Raw genomic sequence first — 18,928 nt, 5'->3', positions numbered from 1 at the left:
GTCGAGTAAGATGCTTTTTACTGATAACGCAGTAATATGATGAATTTTTAATTGATTATACATGATATGATCATCTATCCTTCCTGTTTAAAACACAAAAGAAAAGAATCTAGACTCTTGATGACTCACATACACCAAACTTGTGCGAAAACAACTAAAAAGAAAAACATATCCAACTTTTTGTTTGGCATTATTCCATAATCTGGAAATTTCAGTGAAAACAACAACTCTTTTAAATCCATTCCCTGAACTAGCTTTTGTAATAAACTTAATAAAAAACGATTTCCAACAACTTTTCACAAATGAAATTGAATTATTGATTTATTTATTACAGTGTTGTATTGGTATGGTGTTTTGTAGTTTTATAAGTGAAAACTTTTTTTTCATTTTTTTTTTCAGTGGAAGTGATTAACAACAAAATGGCAAAATCTGATTTTATTAATCTTCATTTTTCATCTGTATATAAATCTTTACGTTAAACCATTCATGAATACTGTATGTACATGTTAACTTCAAAAGTTTTTTCATTTTCTGGTTTTACCACCTCTCACTTAAAATGAATTACATTAACATGCAGACATATGTATTCATGGTTTAACGTAAATATACAGATTTTATATAAAAACCAGATGAAAACGTTTCATTTTTTATGTTTTAAAAAAAGCTATCTAGGATTTTAATGTACATCTATTTACATTTCATCATTTTTTCCCAGGGTTGTAAAAGTATAAATACAAATTGGGAATTGCCCCGGAATTAGTAACAGTCAATTGTTTCATGGAAAAAGCACAAACCATACTTTGTATGTATTTCCCTTTTACACACAGTGGAAATATGTCATAAACTATAATGATTCCATTGTTTTTATAACCATACAGACACTGTTATTAAAACTAAACTTTTACTGAAAGTTTCACTCTTCTCTAAAGCTCTGTCCACACTATCAAACTAGTTTGACAAAAAAAGTGTAATGTGCCTAAATATGGTAGTAATATTCCCAAATATGGTATTAATATGACATCATCATGTCCATATAATGGGCACATCAAATTTTGTTGTCACATAAAGTTTGATAGTGTAGACAATTCTTTAAGAAGTTTATCTGATAAACCTCAGAAATTGGGTTCACATAGTTGTTAGATTTTAGAAAAAGCTACTTACAGTAGAAGCAATATTTAAAAAAAAATGTTTTTTACTCAAAAAATTAAATTTAATCTGAATTGAGATTATAATCTACGTTGTTGATGATTTATCAGGTGATTCATGATTTCACGTATTTGATGCGACGATGATTGCATTTTCAATTCCTGATTAGATTACAATTGTTACTCATCACAATCCGCGAGGACGTGGCTTCTATGTTAATGACCTCAGGCAAAAAAAGAAAATGATTTAAGTGAACGAACTTGACCTTGAGAACGAGACAGCAAAGGATCATGGGATTTATTAGACCTTCCCCGTATTTACGTAATATTACAGACAGAAATCCTAAATTTGTATGGCATTGATCCAGTGTGTAAACTAAAGGTAGCCAGTTATCCAAGGTTTACGTGGCATCCGTCCAGTGGCCGGTTTGCAATTTTTATTTATCTTAAATCGCATGGGCTGTCTTCCAAAATTTTGTTTTAAATCTTTGAGGTGACCGTGCTACATGATATCCAAGTCCCCGTTCTAATTAATGTGAATGTCATTGTGAAAATATATAAGTTTATATTTGTATATGTTTGGTTTCTTAAGTTGCGTTAATATTTCTACCAGTTGCTTTATTGGTTCAACTTACTGTAATGTACTGTAAGCGTATGCTTTGTCAACAGGACAATACTACTGTACCATAGATGAGGTACAATAGTGAATTACTGTATAATGTTGAATGCTTTCTTTGACTTTTTTCTTGCGACAGCAAGTTGCAGTAGCGACGCACCTTGATTATGTAGCTACTGCTGCCAGGGTTCTTGCGAGTCTCGCGCTGATTGACATATTGGCTTTGGTTTCTGTGATTCACTGCCTAACCTTCTGACTGTCGGGCTTCTAAGGTTGAGTCATAACACGTCAAATTATTTCATTGCCTAATGCTATTGAGACTTTTACCTGGTTTATAATTCATAACTTGAATTGTTTTGCCCATTGTAATTGTGCAACGTCTATTAAACCGAAGTGACTGAGAGTGAAACTTTGTCATATTGTGATGCGAGATTCTGTAAACGTACCAATTTGTTTTGTGATCTTTAGGTGTGAGTATTATTCACTTTCTAGTTTATTTTATGTAGCAACTTTCATAATGCTATTATTATTCATTATCAGCTAACTATCAGTATCATATATATAACAATTCTTTACAATATTAGGTCCTAGATGCATTTACAAATGTGTGTAGATATAAGCAATGTAAAATGGCAGAGAGGTGAACTCTGTAATTTGCAGTTTTGCGCTCAGAAAAATTAATACTGTAATTCTTAATTATTGTTATATTATTACCTTTATTTTGTTGCATTTTAATACAAATAGAAAATATAAACTTTCTTAAATAACATAAAGGAATTAATTCATCAATTGTACATACTGGTAAAGCTGTAAATTGTTTAATTATAATAAATATGAATTCAGTATAGTACATATAGTACAATACATTAATGTTTACCTGGTGCTAGACCAATACATTAATGTTTACCTGGTGCTAGACCAATACATTAATGTTGTAATGGGCCTGTTTCTGCTGCAACTGCTCAAAATACGTTATTTTTTATACCATATTTTTTAGTACCCCGTTTCTGCTAACAATACTTCTTGGGTGGTCGTGTTAAATTTCATCCTTTTTACCCAAATTGCCATTCATTTATTTGGTCGATAATTAAAAGTCGCAATAAAGGAAGTTTTACGTCTCACTTTCAACAGCCTAGCCCTAGTGATAGAGATGTTGTGAGAGCACAGAAAACATCGTAATGGGGACAAGTAATTCGTTCCCTCCCGCGAGTTATTGTCTTTTGCAATGTTGTATTGCTTCGCAGGCTCTTCAGCTTTGAATTTACTTGCTTCAATGGAGATAAATCTATTCCGTACTCCTGCTGCTTTATTTTTTAGAAATGTCTTTATAAATGTGGTTGTCCCTTTTTGGCCGGACATTTTAGCTTCCCCACACAGATTTATATAGTAAATACTGTGACGTCTTCGCCACACATTTTCGCCGAATATATCAATACACGTGTGTGAAACAGCTGACAGCGACAGAAAATAAAAACACGATGTTGACCTCATGTCACAGGTAAAAAAAAATACGGTATTTTTTATTGGCAGCAGAACAGGGTACAAAAAATACGGTATAAATTTGTAAATACCGTATTTTATCCACAAATTTTGTGGGAAAAATACGGTATACAAAATACGGTATTTTTTTTATGAGCGCAGTTTCTGCTGCCAAAAAAATATGGTATATATACGGTATTCAAAAATACCGTATAAAATACAGTATTTTCTTGGCAGCAGAAACAGGGCCAATGTCATTGAATAGTAATCAGGATCACGCAGGTCAAGGTTATTGACACTACATGACAAATGTAAAATAGTTGTGGTATAAAAAAAAGGACCTCCCACATCTTGTTACAAGATATACACAGTATATTATTTACCATTGGTTTTGTTCAGTACCATACTAATTTCCTATCCTAACAATTGTGTGGGAAAATTCATTAATATAGGAGCTGGTATGCAAACAATGATGACAAATCATCGCATCGTTTTGAATAATGATTTTATTGTTAGATGTGACTAAGTACCAGTTGACTAAGCAGCAACCAGTGTAGTGTTGTGCCTGGTAGGTAAGCAGCGATGCTTCGGGCCAAATTACAATAATGAATTACTCATAATAATTGAAATTTGATTGTTATCTCGTAATAAAGACTTTTGTTTATCATTTAATAAATTTATTCTGTCTGTGAAATATTTATATATATTTTTATATGGTATAGTTTATTCCATTCTGTAAGGGGCGGGTTTCCCGCTGTTGAATGAGTTTGAATAAAATGAAAAAATAATTTACAAAAGTACAATGACTTTATTCTGTATTTAATGCTCAATTTTGTCATTGTAAAAATGCGTCAAATCTTAGAATAAAATCAAAATCTGATAATATCTAATCATTTAAATAAAGGATTTTTAAAACAGTTTACTGATTGTTTTACGGTTTTTATTCCTGAAAATATTTGGGTAATCTCAGATCTGGATTAGAGACATAGTTTAATATTAACAGACCTACCGTAGTAAATAACTGTTTATCCACAGAAATACCAAGGAATGAATGAATAATTACCAAGAAATGTTGGGTTTTATAATTTGTTTTCATTTATTTCAGATCAATTTACTTAATTTCTCCTTTAACTGTCAGCCCTCTAGTTATCACTCACCTTTCAGCCTTCTATACCCTCATTCATCAGCCTTTCTCCTTCTCCTCTGTTATTCCTCATCTGTCAGTCATCTATTTACCCATCACATTTTACTTACCTATTTATGCCCCCCCCCCCCCTTTCTCCTTCTCCTTTGTTACCCTCATCTGTCAGCCTTCTATTTACCCCAGGGGGCCCTCACCCATTAGCCTTCCATTTAATAACTAGTAAATTCTTGATTATTTTATCTTTTTTACGTTTTATCAAGTTTATTTTTCATCCTCAGCTACTTAGTTTAAATATTTAATTTCCTACTTAATTTGCATAATGTGCTATTTATTCATGTTGTACAAAATGTGCATATTATTGTTATTATTTAATAATCTTTTAAATAATTTTCATTTGCCATTGATTTATGTACAAAATGTGCATACTATTATTAATGCAATAAATCTTACATGACAAACTATTACCATATTTGCATAACCAGTATATTATTAATTTGCATATTCCAGGTGACGATTAAAGAACTGCTTGAAAACGCATGCAAGTTGGACACAGACAATATCTGTGGTGTGATAGTATATGACCAGTGTACGCAGGATTTAGGCAAGCTTGCTCCTGACAGCTTTCTTAATACCATACTCAACCGACTTACTCAAGTTTTCAACAATGTTTCCTTGGTAACAGGTGAGTCCTTGTTTAAGTTGGTATGTGAGGATAGATTGATAATTGGACAATTGGATGTAAACCTTGGGGACAGGGTGAGGGGGTTTGTTGATAGGGTGAGAGAGGTTTTGGGGTATTGTAGTAGAATTCAGGTACTGTATATAGGTGTAGGCCTATATATAAATATTAATGCATGTGAGCAACATGTTGTTATCTACCAGCCACGGATTTAAATGGGGGATAAACAGGCTTTAGCCCTCCCTCTCTCTCTCTCTCCAATAAAATTTAACAGCCATGTCTTTTTAAAATAAAATAATGACTATTTTTCTGCAACCCGATGGATTGTTTTATAGCATTTATGAAATATTTTATACAGTACTACAATAATAATAAAAAACGTACAATTTTGCTTTATGAAACCCAATTTATTTTTATGCCATAATTTATATGCACATGATTATTAGATTGAAATCTTGCATCTTAAAAATTAAAGTGCTTTTAAAACAAAGGTTACATTACATGATCATGTTTGTTGTTTACAAGTCGATCTATCAACATATGCTAATTGATGACTCATTTGCTCAAACTAATTCCACGTGATCCGCAGGGAAACATCAAATCCACACGGGAAAAACTAGACAATTTAAAATGGAATAATCTGAGAAAAGAGGTGCCATATTGCAAGATCAGGTAAACACAACCCACGATCAAGACAAAAGAAATTACATTGTACATATTTGCTTACTAATCGTGAATTTAACCGCTGACACCCGACATGCCTTGTGGATTGGTCATGTGATACCCTATTCCATGATTATACTCCTGTTGCTGGTTGTTGAATCCAGAGGTTTCTTAAACATGACTCATCAAACATAGTTGACATACTTCTGTAATTGCGAAAAGTTTAAATAACAAGAAGAAGACATTGGACATGCATTCCTGCAACTTTATTCCCTAAATAGAATCTTCTGTCGTCGTAGTTGTCACATGTTTCAGAGAGATAACCCCGCTGGGTGATTCATCATTTAATTTACTAATCTGTTTAATATACAATTTCATTACAAAATAAAATTTTGCAAAAACAAATGTAATTTTCTATTTATACATCATTACATTTCAAGAAATTATTTTTTTTTTGTCAAATATTTTTTTGTACAATAAGTCAGGCATACACAGCACAGAAGGCAATACAGTAAGATGCCCAAGAAGGCTGAAGTAGATAAATACTGTTGTATTACAGCTTTCTTTTCTTATCACTATATGAGTATATATAGTATTAACTCATTATAAAAAGAAGATGCTTAAAAAAAAAATTCCCATATAATGTTTAAAATGCTTTGTGAAAGCTATGCTTCAAGGAGTATTTGGGGATAACATTCACTGAGCACTATGGATTGGCCCAATGTGAGAATTATTAAGTTCTCAGTGTTAATGATTTACAGTGTACTATATAACACATACATTTGATTGGTTGATTTAGAATCATGTGACATGCATTATTTTTACCAATTTTAAGGATTGAAGGTACTGTTTCATGGTCAGCCTTTTGTATAAAAAATTGTTTTGCAATAAATAATGTTTTATGTTTCGTTAAATTGAGAATAATTTAATTTGTTGAAATCCTGACCTATTCAACTCAGTAGGGTCGTTCTCTCAAAATTATTATTCCTACTTAACTCATAAACATTCAGATACTATTGTATTGTACATTTAAGTATTAAGTATGTTTTTATATTTGTTGAATGGTGATAATAATTTCATAAAGGTCATTCTATCAAAATATTCTCTCTTCGTTCACATACTATTGTACATAAATGTTGTACATTATGTTTTGTATTTGTTGAATAGTGACAATAATTCATAAAGGTCGTTCTCTCAAAATATTCTCTCCATTTAACTCGTTCACATACTAATACTATTGTACATTATGTTTTGTATTTGTTGAATAGTGAGAATAATTTCATAAAGGTTGTTCTCTCAAAATATTTTCTCTATTTTAAACTCGTTCACATACTATTGTATATAAATGTTGTACATTATGCGTCATCTTATCATCTGTGTGATGATATGAATTATTCATTATCTAACATCCAGGCACTTTGTTACCATTTCCTTTTTTCCCAAGACTCGTTGTGACATTTCAATGACCTTTCCATCTCGTTGCAGTTAATGCTGTTTAATTTGTACATTTTATGGAGCTAGCATTGTTATGTTTTATCTTGATAATAAGATCATATTTGATGATAATATTATGATGTATATTGAATGATTGTGATCGTAAATTGTGATTGCAAATTGATAAATATAATATTGACAATGGCACTGTACATTAAATCATGATTGTGAATATTACAATTAACTTTAACATGATTTTAGTTTTCTAATCTAATATGCTATTTTTGGTCGTTTTTTGTTCATTAATTTTGTTTTGTTTATTTTTTTGACCAGTATAAAATCAATACAATATTATAAAAAAATAAGGAGATGAAAAAATTCTGGGCAAGGGCATCTTATTCTTGAACAAAATACATCGCTGCAACTCAAATGAGTCGGCTATTTCGTAAATTTTTTTAAATGTCATTAAAAATTGTCACAAAAATCTACAAATGTATCAAGTAAAAATTTAAAAGAAAAAAGGCAGGTTAGATCAATGAGAACGCAAGAATGATTTCAAGTACATCATTTTATTTTATTTTTTTATCAACAAACAATTACGCTTTGATCCGGTAAAAAAAAATGGGACAATTCAATTAAATCAAAGAAAAAATATAACATTCATCACATTAAGATTTAATGTTGTGTATAATAAGCGGACATACCAAGCTATTTAGACACCATTTATGTGGATGTATAACCACATTCAATACATTCAACCACAAAGTAAATTGTCTATCCTGAGCGGAAGTGTTTGCCACTATTTTACCTGTCCAAACCAAGATGTTAATTACGTCTGCAATCTGACGTAAATGTTTACTTGGACGAACGCCAGAAAGCAATGTTGATATTTTGATGTGAAGTGGTTGTTGATATCTAGGTTCATTATATTAACATTAATATGAGTTTGCGTTGTTGATGACGTTGGCAAGTGAATCTTGACTTTTTAAATATTGATTTTTTTTTTCAATGACACTGGTGACAACATTGTTTAAAAATGGTTTAACGTATGAAAAAAAGAACAAATTCAATAATTATTTATATTAATTTTTTTGTTGTTGGTTTATTTCTGTGCTCTGTTCTGGGTTATCAACTAGCATAGGTTTGGTTTAGTACCTGTTTGGTCTTTTCTTGCCTTTTATTTGTTTTTGTCTTCTTTGTAATTGTATGACAGAAAATTGAATTTAAAAAAAAAAAAATTAGGTCTTTATTTAAAGAAGTATCCTAGCTTAAGTATTCGTACTAAAATAAACTCATAAACTGAACTCATATTTCAATTGATGTCAGTTATAATTATTAAAGTAATGTAGATAAAAATTAACAATATGGTTCACAAACGAAAAAATAATAATATAATAATATTTGTGAATTTTAGAAATTCCAGGAAAGTGGCGTATGACAATTTATTTTAGATACATTTTTATAATGTTTGTTATATTATTACATAACGTAATTATTAAAATGTGCTTACAGTATATCATCCCAAAAAATCAATTATACATTATTTAAGAGTAATAAAATTAACATGTAACACTTAAGTATTGGTAAGCTGCCTGTGGTATGACGTCCTTTTAAACCATTTTAATTGGCCATTAATTAATCAATTATTCAGGTCGGCCCAGTCACTTTGGAACCAGCTTATTATAATAATAATAGACAAGAAAAATACTGTAGTACTGCATAGTATTGTTTAGTAAACCTGTAGTCCGTGTCCATATTTCTAGTAATGTATAGGACTCGTAAGTCTGAACGAATATCATTTTTTTTTTTTTTTTTTTTTAAATAATTTTCTTTTTTTGTAAAATAAACATAATTATAAGAGTGAGATCGGTATCTGAAAATAAATAAAAATAGAGGAATATTCACTAAATTTAATTTTGTGCAGGTTTTAAATATAGCTATATCAAAGAGTAACATGTTACATGATGCATTTATGACTACTATATATTCTATCTTCATGTACTACGTTGGCTAATATACAGTAGTAAGTTTAACTAGATTTAATTCTCATGAAACTAAACGTACTACATCACTATGCTCAACATGTCTACATCGCATAATCTTACCAATTTACTATACAGAATAATGTGTTTACTTCTTCGATGCGTGGGAAGGAGAGTCGGTAGTAATTTCCAGTACACAAATCTCCTTAAAATGTTGTTACCAACTACATAAGTAGCTTATTTATTTATTTATTTCAACAATATTTTACGAGGGTGGTCCATCCATCCGAAGCTGATCATTAGGGACCCTCACAAAAATACATCATGACGAGACATAAACATTTAAAATACAAATTAAATGTAAATAAAAAATTTTTAAAGATAAACAAAATAAATTTAAATAAAATGTAAATGTTACCTTTTTATTTTGATTATGAATATGATTTGATGTCATCCAATTTTGAGATTTATGATTTTATCAAAGTTTGAGATCTATGATCTCATCCAATTTTGAGATTATGATGTCATCCAAGTTTGAGATCTATGATGTCATCTAATTTTGAGATTATGATGTCATCCAATTTTGAGATTATGAAGTCATCCAACTTTGAGATTATGATGTCATCTGATCTAAGTTTGAGATCTATGGGCCTGTTCGTAGGGGTTGAAAATACCAGCTTATTCCCGATTTCCGTTCGCGTGATCCAATTAACTTTTGCCTCAGGCTACAAAAAATTCGAGGCAAAATGTTCACCAAATTTGCAGGTTATTTCAGCGATAATCCAATTATACTCGGCCTTCGAGGATAATAAATCTCCGATAGAGGCAATGTGTAATTCAAAATTGTTATTGTAAAGAAAGATCGCGAGTAAAAAATATACAACACGCGAAACTAGCGTGCGAAAATGGGGTCGTAGGTTGTAAAGACAACTGACCTTATAACGTAATTTCCGGTTTGTGATTTGTCGATTAAGCGGTTAAATATTTCAAGTACGAACAAGGCTCAATTTATAACCCGAGGCATGGGTGAAATTAAGCGCTTATTTTAACCACCGTACGAACACGACCTATGATGTCATCCAATTTTGAGATTAAAATGTCATCCAATTTTGAGATTATGATGTCATCCAATTTTGAGATTATGATGTCATCCAATTTTGGGATTGTGATGTAATTATGTTGAGTAAATAAAACAATGTCATTGAATCCACCTCACCATATTGCTATAAATAACACTGATCTGATCAAGGTGTTATTTATAGCAATATGGTGAGGTGGATCTCACCAAAACAATTGAAATTGATTGATTACTCTTTAGAAGTTCTAAAGTCATTACTGTATGAACCCATCATTTTTTAGTCAAAACGTCATTCTGACTTTTTTCCACGACAGCTACGTAGACAAGTGGTACATCTTTCTATTAACACTTCTCAAAACTCTACCAGTAAAAAATAGCTGATTAAATTATATCACATTATTAGTCATTTAAAATGTGTATCATCAAATATACAATGATATTTTATTATATACTGTAATATGTAGTATTTATAGCACAAGTCTCTAAAGCTTTGTTTACACTATCAAACTAGTTTGGCAAAAAAAGTGTGATGTGCTTAAAATATGGTACTGTAGTGATTGGCCCAAATGGTAGTGATATAACATCATCATTATGTCCATATATGGGCACATCACATAAAGTTTGATAGTGTGGACAGAGCTTTACCAGTTTCAGTGATATGTTTACAGTATAACTATAATACTTCAATAGCTTATCTTCTTCTTGTATAAATGTACAGTGTTTATATTTATGCTACTTCACCTACCTAACCCAATTCTATATGAAGCAAGAAGTTCTAATTTAGGATTTTCCAGGGACTGTAGTTGGATTGGAGGCTCTTAGTTTATTAGGTGCCTGGTTCATGAATCTTCTTTAAATATTAACCAGGTGTCATAAACACTGTAATACATCTTCCGTATTGTCAACAAAAGGAATATCCCAAGTATGTTTACCCATAACACTTAAATAATAATTTATATTATACTATTTGCAATTTTATCCAATTAATTTTAAACTATAATAAATTAAAAATTCCACTATACTCTGAGTGAGTAAGTATTTGTGACTCAATATTTGATGTTCTGTGTAGTGTAAGTGAGTCACATTAGTACTAAGCTCTCCGTGTGTGAGCTGATATTTGATTAGTTCTGTAAATCCATGGTTGATACTTTATCCTGGCTAATCTAACAGTATGAGTCATCATGTACACAGTCCTGCTAAGTGCAGTCACTCTGCACTAAGTATTACCGTAAGCAGAGTCGTATGCTCTACTAGAGTTCACCCTACTATCCAGGCATAGTGGGTTTACCCTGCTGATCTGTGGTTTACCATAAGAATGCAGCCGTGCTGTACAATACATGAAATGCTGTTCTACTTATTTCCTATTAAGGCCTAGTATTCAGTCTGGACTCAACATACCAGGGTTTTGTGTACTCTTTTTTTGTCCTGTTTTGTAAATACAATAAAGCAATGGCAATTTGGCTTTGTATGGTCATGTTGTGAAGAGTTCATTCATAAGATGATACAGTATTAACATAAGAAAGAGATAATACATTGTGCTTCTTCCCGGATGTTTACTTTACTATACATAGTAGTTTTTGCTTATTTTATTTGTATCTCCATTGAGATCCAGCGACTGCTACCTACAGCATTGTCATTTTGTATCTCCATTGAGATCCAGCGACTGCTACCTACAGCATTGTCATTTTGTATCTCCATTGAGATCCAGCGACTGCTACCTACAGCATTGTCATTTTGTATCTCCATTGAGATCCAGCGACTGCTACCTACAGCATTGTCATTTTGTATCTCCATTGAGATCCAGCGACTGCTACCTACAGCATTGTCATTTTTCCAGTGCTTATTTTTTTTTTGTATCTCCATCAAGATCCAGCCACTGATACCCACAGCATTGTCATTTTTTCAGTGCTTATTTTATTTGTATCTCCATTGAGAACGTAATTTGCCTTTTAATAATGGGTACTATATTTGGATGAATTGTGTTTATGCTATTTTACATTAATAGTGCTACTTACAGGTAGTCCATTCAAAGAATTTGATTTTAGTCAATTGGTAGTCGTTGAGTTTCAATTGTCATCACTTATACTTAAAATTCACTAAAGTTTTCTTTATTATTAGCATCAGCATGTCGTCATCAATAACGTCCGTCATTACAATACAATTATCAATACTATCATATCCTGAATAACGCTGCTGGAATTGTCTGTCATCATTATTATATAGTACTTATCATTGAACTTATCATTGACCGTAAAAGTATCCTTATTGTCAGGCTGTATAGTATTGTTCCATTGCATTATTTATAGGGATATCCCAGGACACGTTATTATAGGATGTTAACTTGTCAACCTTGGCCATGGCCTCAATTGCACCTCTTGTTCAGCTTCACCACAGATGACCGGTGGCATGTCCAGTAAATTGTCCACCAACAGCTTGTCCTGTGGCTTGCACACCTGCTGTGTGTCAACCACAGCTGGCCAACAACTGGTTGCTACGATTCCACTACTTCCAAACAACTGCAAACCATTGTGTACATCATTAAAATAAACTTTTTTTTTAATATACAGTATTACATTTTGAATAATCAACAGAAATTTTTTGGATTAGATTGATATCTTTCTAAAATTAATACTACCGGGATGAATGAGAATATTCATATCCGTAACGCTCAGAATATTTGTGATTTTTAAAACGTACAAACTAATTTTTGTTCACTGGTTTTCAACCTATGTATTCCGCTCTAAGTACATACTATTCCTATATCCTACTATTAGCCCATAAGTTTTTATATCTTTATCTTTCATCGTTCATATTTTATAACTAAAATTGTTATGTTAAAAATAGTTATTTTTAAAATGTGTCATTAATAAATTATTAATATCAAAAAAAGGGGGGATGGTTGGATATATGAGGACTTCCTGTTTGAATTATATCTCACAAGTTTTGATTGGATTCAAACAAAGAAGACAAAGTGATGCTAGACAAAAGGGAAATTACCAAACATTACCATGTGACCAGACGCACATAGTCATTAACTTCTTAATTATCTCGCTCATCATTGTCTTCAAATTTACTAATTTAATTTATTTTTTCAAAAAATCTAATTTAATCTTAAAGCATTAATCACAATTTTGTGATTTATATTTTTTTGGTTAAATAAAAGTTGGAGATTGTAATTGATCTAAAATTGCCCGTAGATACTAATAAGTCGAAGATTAATAGTTATTGTTCATCATCCACACAAAGACATTTCTATGACTAGATTCACACAAAGAAACAACATTTAAAGGAGTCGCAAATACACGTAAGTGCGTGTCACGTGATGCATGATACGTGTTTAATTGTCCATCAAATAATTTATGTGTAGATAATGCTAAAGTATGTGAAAGGGATATAGTTATGATTCATAAATCAAATGTATGAACTTTTTTTAACTTGCGATGATACTAAAAGATCTTGTTTAACGTTTTCACTAAAGTGTGATGTGCCTAAACAATGCATGGTAGTGATATTCCCAAATATGGTAGTGATATCCCCATATATGGAATAAGAATATTTTCATTTTAAAATTTTGATTAAGTAGAATTAACTGCTGATCAATCAGGAGTTGGAAAATTTGTTTTGCATTGCCTTTTTGGCACATTTAATAAATGAGTATTGAATTTATATGAGTATTGTACTGATAGCATTTGGCTTTGCTGCACTGGAGAAAATTGTCCCTGTATATCGTTGTCAGTTTTTTAATTATGAATATTATCCTTTAAAATTCCCAGGCCTTTAGTATTCTATCATCAGTGCTAATGAGAGAGTACTTGGAAAGTAAATTAGTAATACATTTTACTTTAAATTTATTATTACACATTTCCTATTCATTTGCATACATGTGTTAAAACTATTTTCTCATAATGACTTTAACATACAGTGAGCTCATTGTTAATTAAATCATTTTCTTGTTAATTAATTTCTCACCAGAACAAGGACATAAATTAAATAATTTACCATTTATGTAAAATTCCCACCATTGAATGTAATGAATCTGTTAATGTTGATTGTATTCTATGCCTTGTGTCTGCGTATTATAACTACAGCTGTAGTAATATTACCAACTTTTTATTCATACAAAGAATGCTAAAAATCTCACTAGTTGTTATAGCTGGCTGCTTACTAATAATATCACAAGCAGCGGGAGGTTGTGCGTTGGTTGAATGCACCAGCTATGTTTTACAGTATTAAACTGCTCTGCTATTATAGCTGTAACGTTGACTAATCCTGCTAACAGCGGGAGTGTGTATGTTTGATGGATCAGCTACCATGGTCACCACCAGTCTTGTGTGTTTAGATAGGGTGAGTCATCATCGCTGTAGTACAGTATATCCTGTAAACTAATGATTGGTCTGACTTCCTATGCTGATGAGAATCAGTCACTCATAGCTAGCGATCGTGGTAACAGCGGGCTTTTCACTACAAGGATCCTAGCTTCATTTTAGCTCAACTTTTGCAGGATTCTTGTTGTTGTTTTATCATTGGATTTATACATGTAGGAATAAGAGTTGTGTTACATATGTGTTTGGATATACCAATACTTGGTAATGTTAAAGGTAATTTATTCTTCATCTTTCCTATATTTTATTTGTATTTTTGAAGCGTGGGATTATTTTCTATTTAGATGGAGTATTTTAAGACCTTTTGTTTTAACTAAATCATCTGTATGCATTGCTTAACATTGTTAAATATCCTTGCAATTTAATTATACTATATGCATCTGTCTAATTTAGAATTGTTTGGTATTAATACATTTTTCTCTCAGCCATGGAATTTAATAATAGTATAGATATTACACTGCATGCATTTAGCCGGCATACTGCAGCATTGTCCTACCCTGAGGAGAAAGTGGATATCCAAACATACCCCACTATAGTGTCATATTCTCTAGTCATAACATTTTTAGTACAATACTTGTAAATCATTTTGTAATGTTATGTATGTTTATTTCACAAATACATTAATTTTTTCATTGTTTTTCAATTAATTTGGATTATTTACTGACTTCTTCATTGCTTATTTTTCTTTATTTTATTTTATTGTTCTTTTACTCATAAATGAGCCATGTGTTCTTATTCATATCTTAATACCAGCAAAAGAATCCAAGGTTACAAGATGGGCACAAGTTAACAAACCCCGGGTGGTTATCTCTTCAGATTATTTTCCTTTATCATTTTAAAGATATTATTATAGATATAAATCATTTTGGCTGTTTTATTTTGAGTGTACTTACAATATTTCAAACAATATTCAGCAATTTCTATTTTAAAAAAGTTTTCTTTCTGATTCAATAGTTTATACAATAAAGTGAAAGTTAATGAAAACGTGTGTGTGCAATATTGCATTAGAAATCGTCTAATTTAGTAGTTTAGGTTTAGTATTTTCCCGGTCTATCCTGGTGTTGCAATGTTCTATTCTACACAAGATCAAATTGATACTAGAATAAGTTTATAGTCTTTAAATCTTGATTCTTTTTACTAAAAAGTATAGTTGTATCCTTTATATCCTCTATTTTTAAAACATTGTTTCATAGTGATGCAATAATTACACATATGGTTAGTGTTACTATACTGCCTTGGAGTAGTTACTCTTGTTGGTTTAATATACAGTACTCTAAATGGAACATTAAATATTATCAAACAAGCATACAATATCTAACATTAACATATAAACATTATTTATGTTTTAAAGTCAAAATAAATTTACCCAAAATAATTATAAAAATTGATCGAAACATTGCATTTCAATGTGTCTTCCCTTCTTTGTGTAATAATGTGATTCATATAATTTATATATTCAGATAAGGAACATAGAGATATTACAGTTCACTATACAATGTAAGGACAGATCATCTGTAGTTAAGCATAGTAGTAAACATTGTAACCAAGTGACTGATTGTCACTCAGCCCAAGTATGGTATACAGCTGTAGTATCTATCTACAAGTGGGTTGTTCTATAGACTAGCAGCCATGAAGCCTTCAATGGTTCTGACTCATTATCAATGCTCTCATCGTCGTGCTTTAGTGTGTCAAATTCAATACCTTTTTTATTGTCTATGTGTATTGTGCTATTGTTTGATTTAAACCGTTTGAACCAGTATTGTGTCTCTTTTGTAAAGCATTCTTTAATGACTATTCTAACTGTCAGATTTCTGTTATACCGTTCATACTATCAATAAAACAAAAATTATAATATTGTGGGTGGAATTATTTATTATACAGTTTATCTGCTTACGTCCGTGTTTTTTTTCTTATTGTTAGTTGAAATTAATCATTTTCTGTCATTGCAATTTTTTTTTAAATTCTAATAATAAAACAGTAGGTAGGTACTCTGTCTACAACTATGAAACTTAATGTCATAAAAAAATCTGATATGTCCATCTTTGGACATAATGATGTGATATCACTATCATATTTGGGTACAGTATATCACCATCATATTTGTCAAATTAGTTTAATAGTGTAGACAGAGCTTAATAATAAAACAGCAGGTACATTTAAAATTGAAAGGCTTAAATTGAACAGTCACCAGCTGTATGCTGTATCTGACACATTAAAGGATTTATGTACATAAAGATAAACAGCTTCCTAAAAAGATTAATATCTTTACCTTTGGATATGTACCTGCAGAGAAGATAGCAAACCATTGATGTTTGATTCTACACCCATAGGTTACACAGTAATTGATAATAAGTCTATTAATAAACGAATACATACACCAGTGAGTTGGCAACTCCATACATACACTATGTTTGGTGTTACACCCAATGGGTCACACAATAATTTATAAAATGTTTACAAAGCTATAAAATTGGTTTTAATAATTGGATAAGGTATAATTTACATTTTTACAGGTTATGTTTATTCAGGTACATATTTGTTGCATTTGTAAGTTCCTTAAAAATGTAATTACATGCTTCTGCACTCATTACTGAAAGATACTAATTAAAAACAATGTATAAAATAAAATCCCAAACAGCTATGATACGGAATATGATTGAGGAAGGTGAATAGTTTGAAAAATGTAGAGAAATGCTAGAAGGAAGGATTTAATTTGATCGTGGGAGTTGAAACTACTATATTACTCAAATCTAGAATTCACAGACACAATCAATAAACTTATTCTGTACAGCTGTTACTTGTGGAATTTGTATGATAAGTTATAAAGTACAGTAGTGATAGTGTATTTCACAATTTATAACCTGACAAATCATTTATATTTTTCAGGTGGTTTTGTGAGATTCAAGGCGAGTTATCCGAATCTTTGTGTTTCTCGTGATTCGAGCCAGTGTTCCACGCTGGCGCCACTCTCACAACCCTGCATGCCGGTGGCTAACGTGGGTCCCACCAAGATCCTGAGCTTCTTGCATCTTGGCTCGCAGCAAGATGTCATGAACCAAGATTTAATGCACGTCAACGGGATCAACTACGTCCTTAACATCAGTAAGACGTGTCCCGCGCCCAAGTATGTGCCCGAAGCAAACTTCTGTCGCATACCTATCCACGATAACTATTGCGAGAAGATATTACCGTTCCTTAAAGAAGCCATGGCATTTATTGGTAAGATATCTCAAATATTTTTTTATCATATAAATTAATACGCATAAGAATATTTATATGTTGCAGTATGTGGTATATTTCAGTATTTGTTGGGGTTGGGCAATATACACCCAGGCGTTAACTGGAGAAATGAACATAAAACATAGTGAACATTTTTGTTGACATACAGTATGTTCCCCTATAAGTTGACCATAAACCACAATATTACTACTTAGCCTTGTACGTCATTTCCTACACATTATGTTTAATGTAGACACAGTGTCTACTATGGTGCATAAATGTGCATAAATAGTACAATTTGAGTGACATGTTGTGAAAGTGTACTCACCAAAATGTTACATTAAATTACGAGTTGAAAGCAGACATAAAATTAACAGCTCAATCAATCGCTATCCCATGTGATTTTTTAATAAAAAAAATTAATATTTCATTAATAAGTACACTTCAATCATTAATTGATTCCATTCAAATTTAAAGCTAAAATTCAGTAACATCATGATAATCCTTTTTTTGTTGTGAGATTTCTGAAAATATTTTTTTGAGATTAATTTTTTTTAATAGTAGTGAAACTAGAACTAGTCATCCCCTTTTAAGGATCTTGAAATTGAAAGAGGTTCTGATGCCGTGTCACGTTTTAAAAACTTACTCATTTTCCGCATCGATTTACTTCTACCCACGTTTCGTCTAGTCTTTGTGACATATTTTTAGAGTTCAATTCTAAACACTTGCTTGTTCTTTTATGACATTTTAATTTGTTTTTAACATTTAAAAAATATTTTAATTTTTTTATATATAGATAAAGCTAGATCTGCAAATGGTGCTGTTATAATTCATTGCTATGCTGGGATATCAAGATCACCAACTGTAGCCATTGCTTACATCATGCAGCACTTGAACATGACTTCTGAAGAGGCATATAGGTTAGTAACCAAATCTTGGAATCTTCCAAAATGTGATGTGCCCATACAGTATATGGACATGATGATGTCATATCACTACCTACCATATTTGGGCACATCATTTTTTGTCAAACTAGTTTGATAGTGTAGACAGAGCTTTACATGTTTAATTGAAATCTAGGGAAATGTTATACTGTAGGAGTCTAAG

General features: G+C 31.3%; 1 protein-coding gene across 2 annotated transcripts in view; it reads left to right on the top strand.

Moving 5' to 3' along the window:
• LOC140041103 (uncharacterized) overlaps positions 1–18,928 on the top strand; it is a 43,704-nt gene that overhangs the window by 20,265 nt on the left and 4,511 nt on the right. Inside the window, exons 3-5 of one of the 2 annotated variants that reach the window (XM_072087495.1) lie at positions 4,892–5,066; positions 17,489–17,821; positions 18,618–18,741. In XM_072087495.1, the coding sequence (XP_071943596.1) occupies positions 4,892–5,066; positions 17,489–17,821; positions 18,618–18,741 (632 nt within the window). Of the gene's footprint in view, positions 1–4,891; positions 5,067–14,595; positions 14,819–17,488; positions 17,822–18,617; positions 18,742–18,928 lie in introns of those variants that run through there. The other variant, XM_072087496.1, reaches the window with a different exon arrangement.

Source organism: Antedon mediterranea, chromosome 2, assembly GCF_964355755.1.
Source record: "Antedon mediterranea chromosome 2, ecAntMedi1.1, whole genome shotgun sequence".
In the NCBI taxonomy this organism is placed as follows: domain Eukaryota; kingdom Metazoa; phylum Echinodermata; class Crinoidea; order Comatulida; family Antedonidae; genus Antedon; species Antedon mediterranea.
The sequence above is the reverse complement of the archived record's forward strand: the minus strand, read 5'-3'. Positions and strand labels throughout refer to the sequence as shown.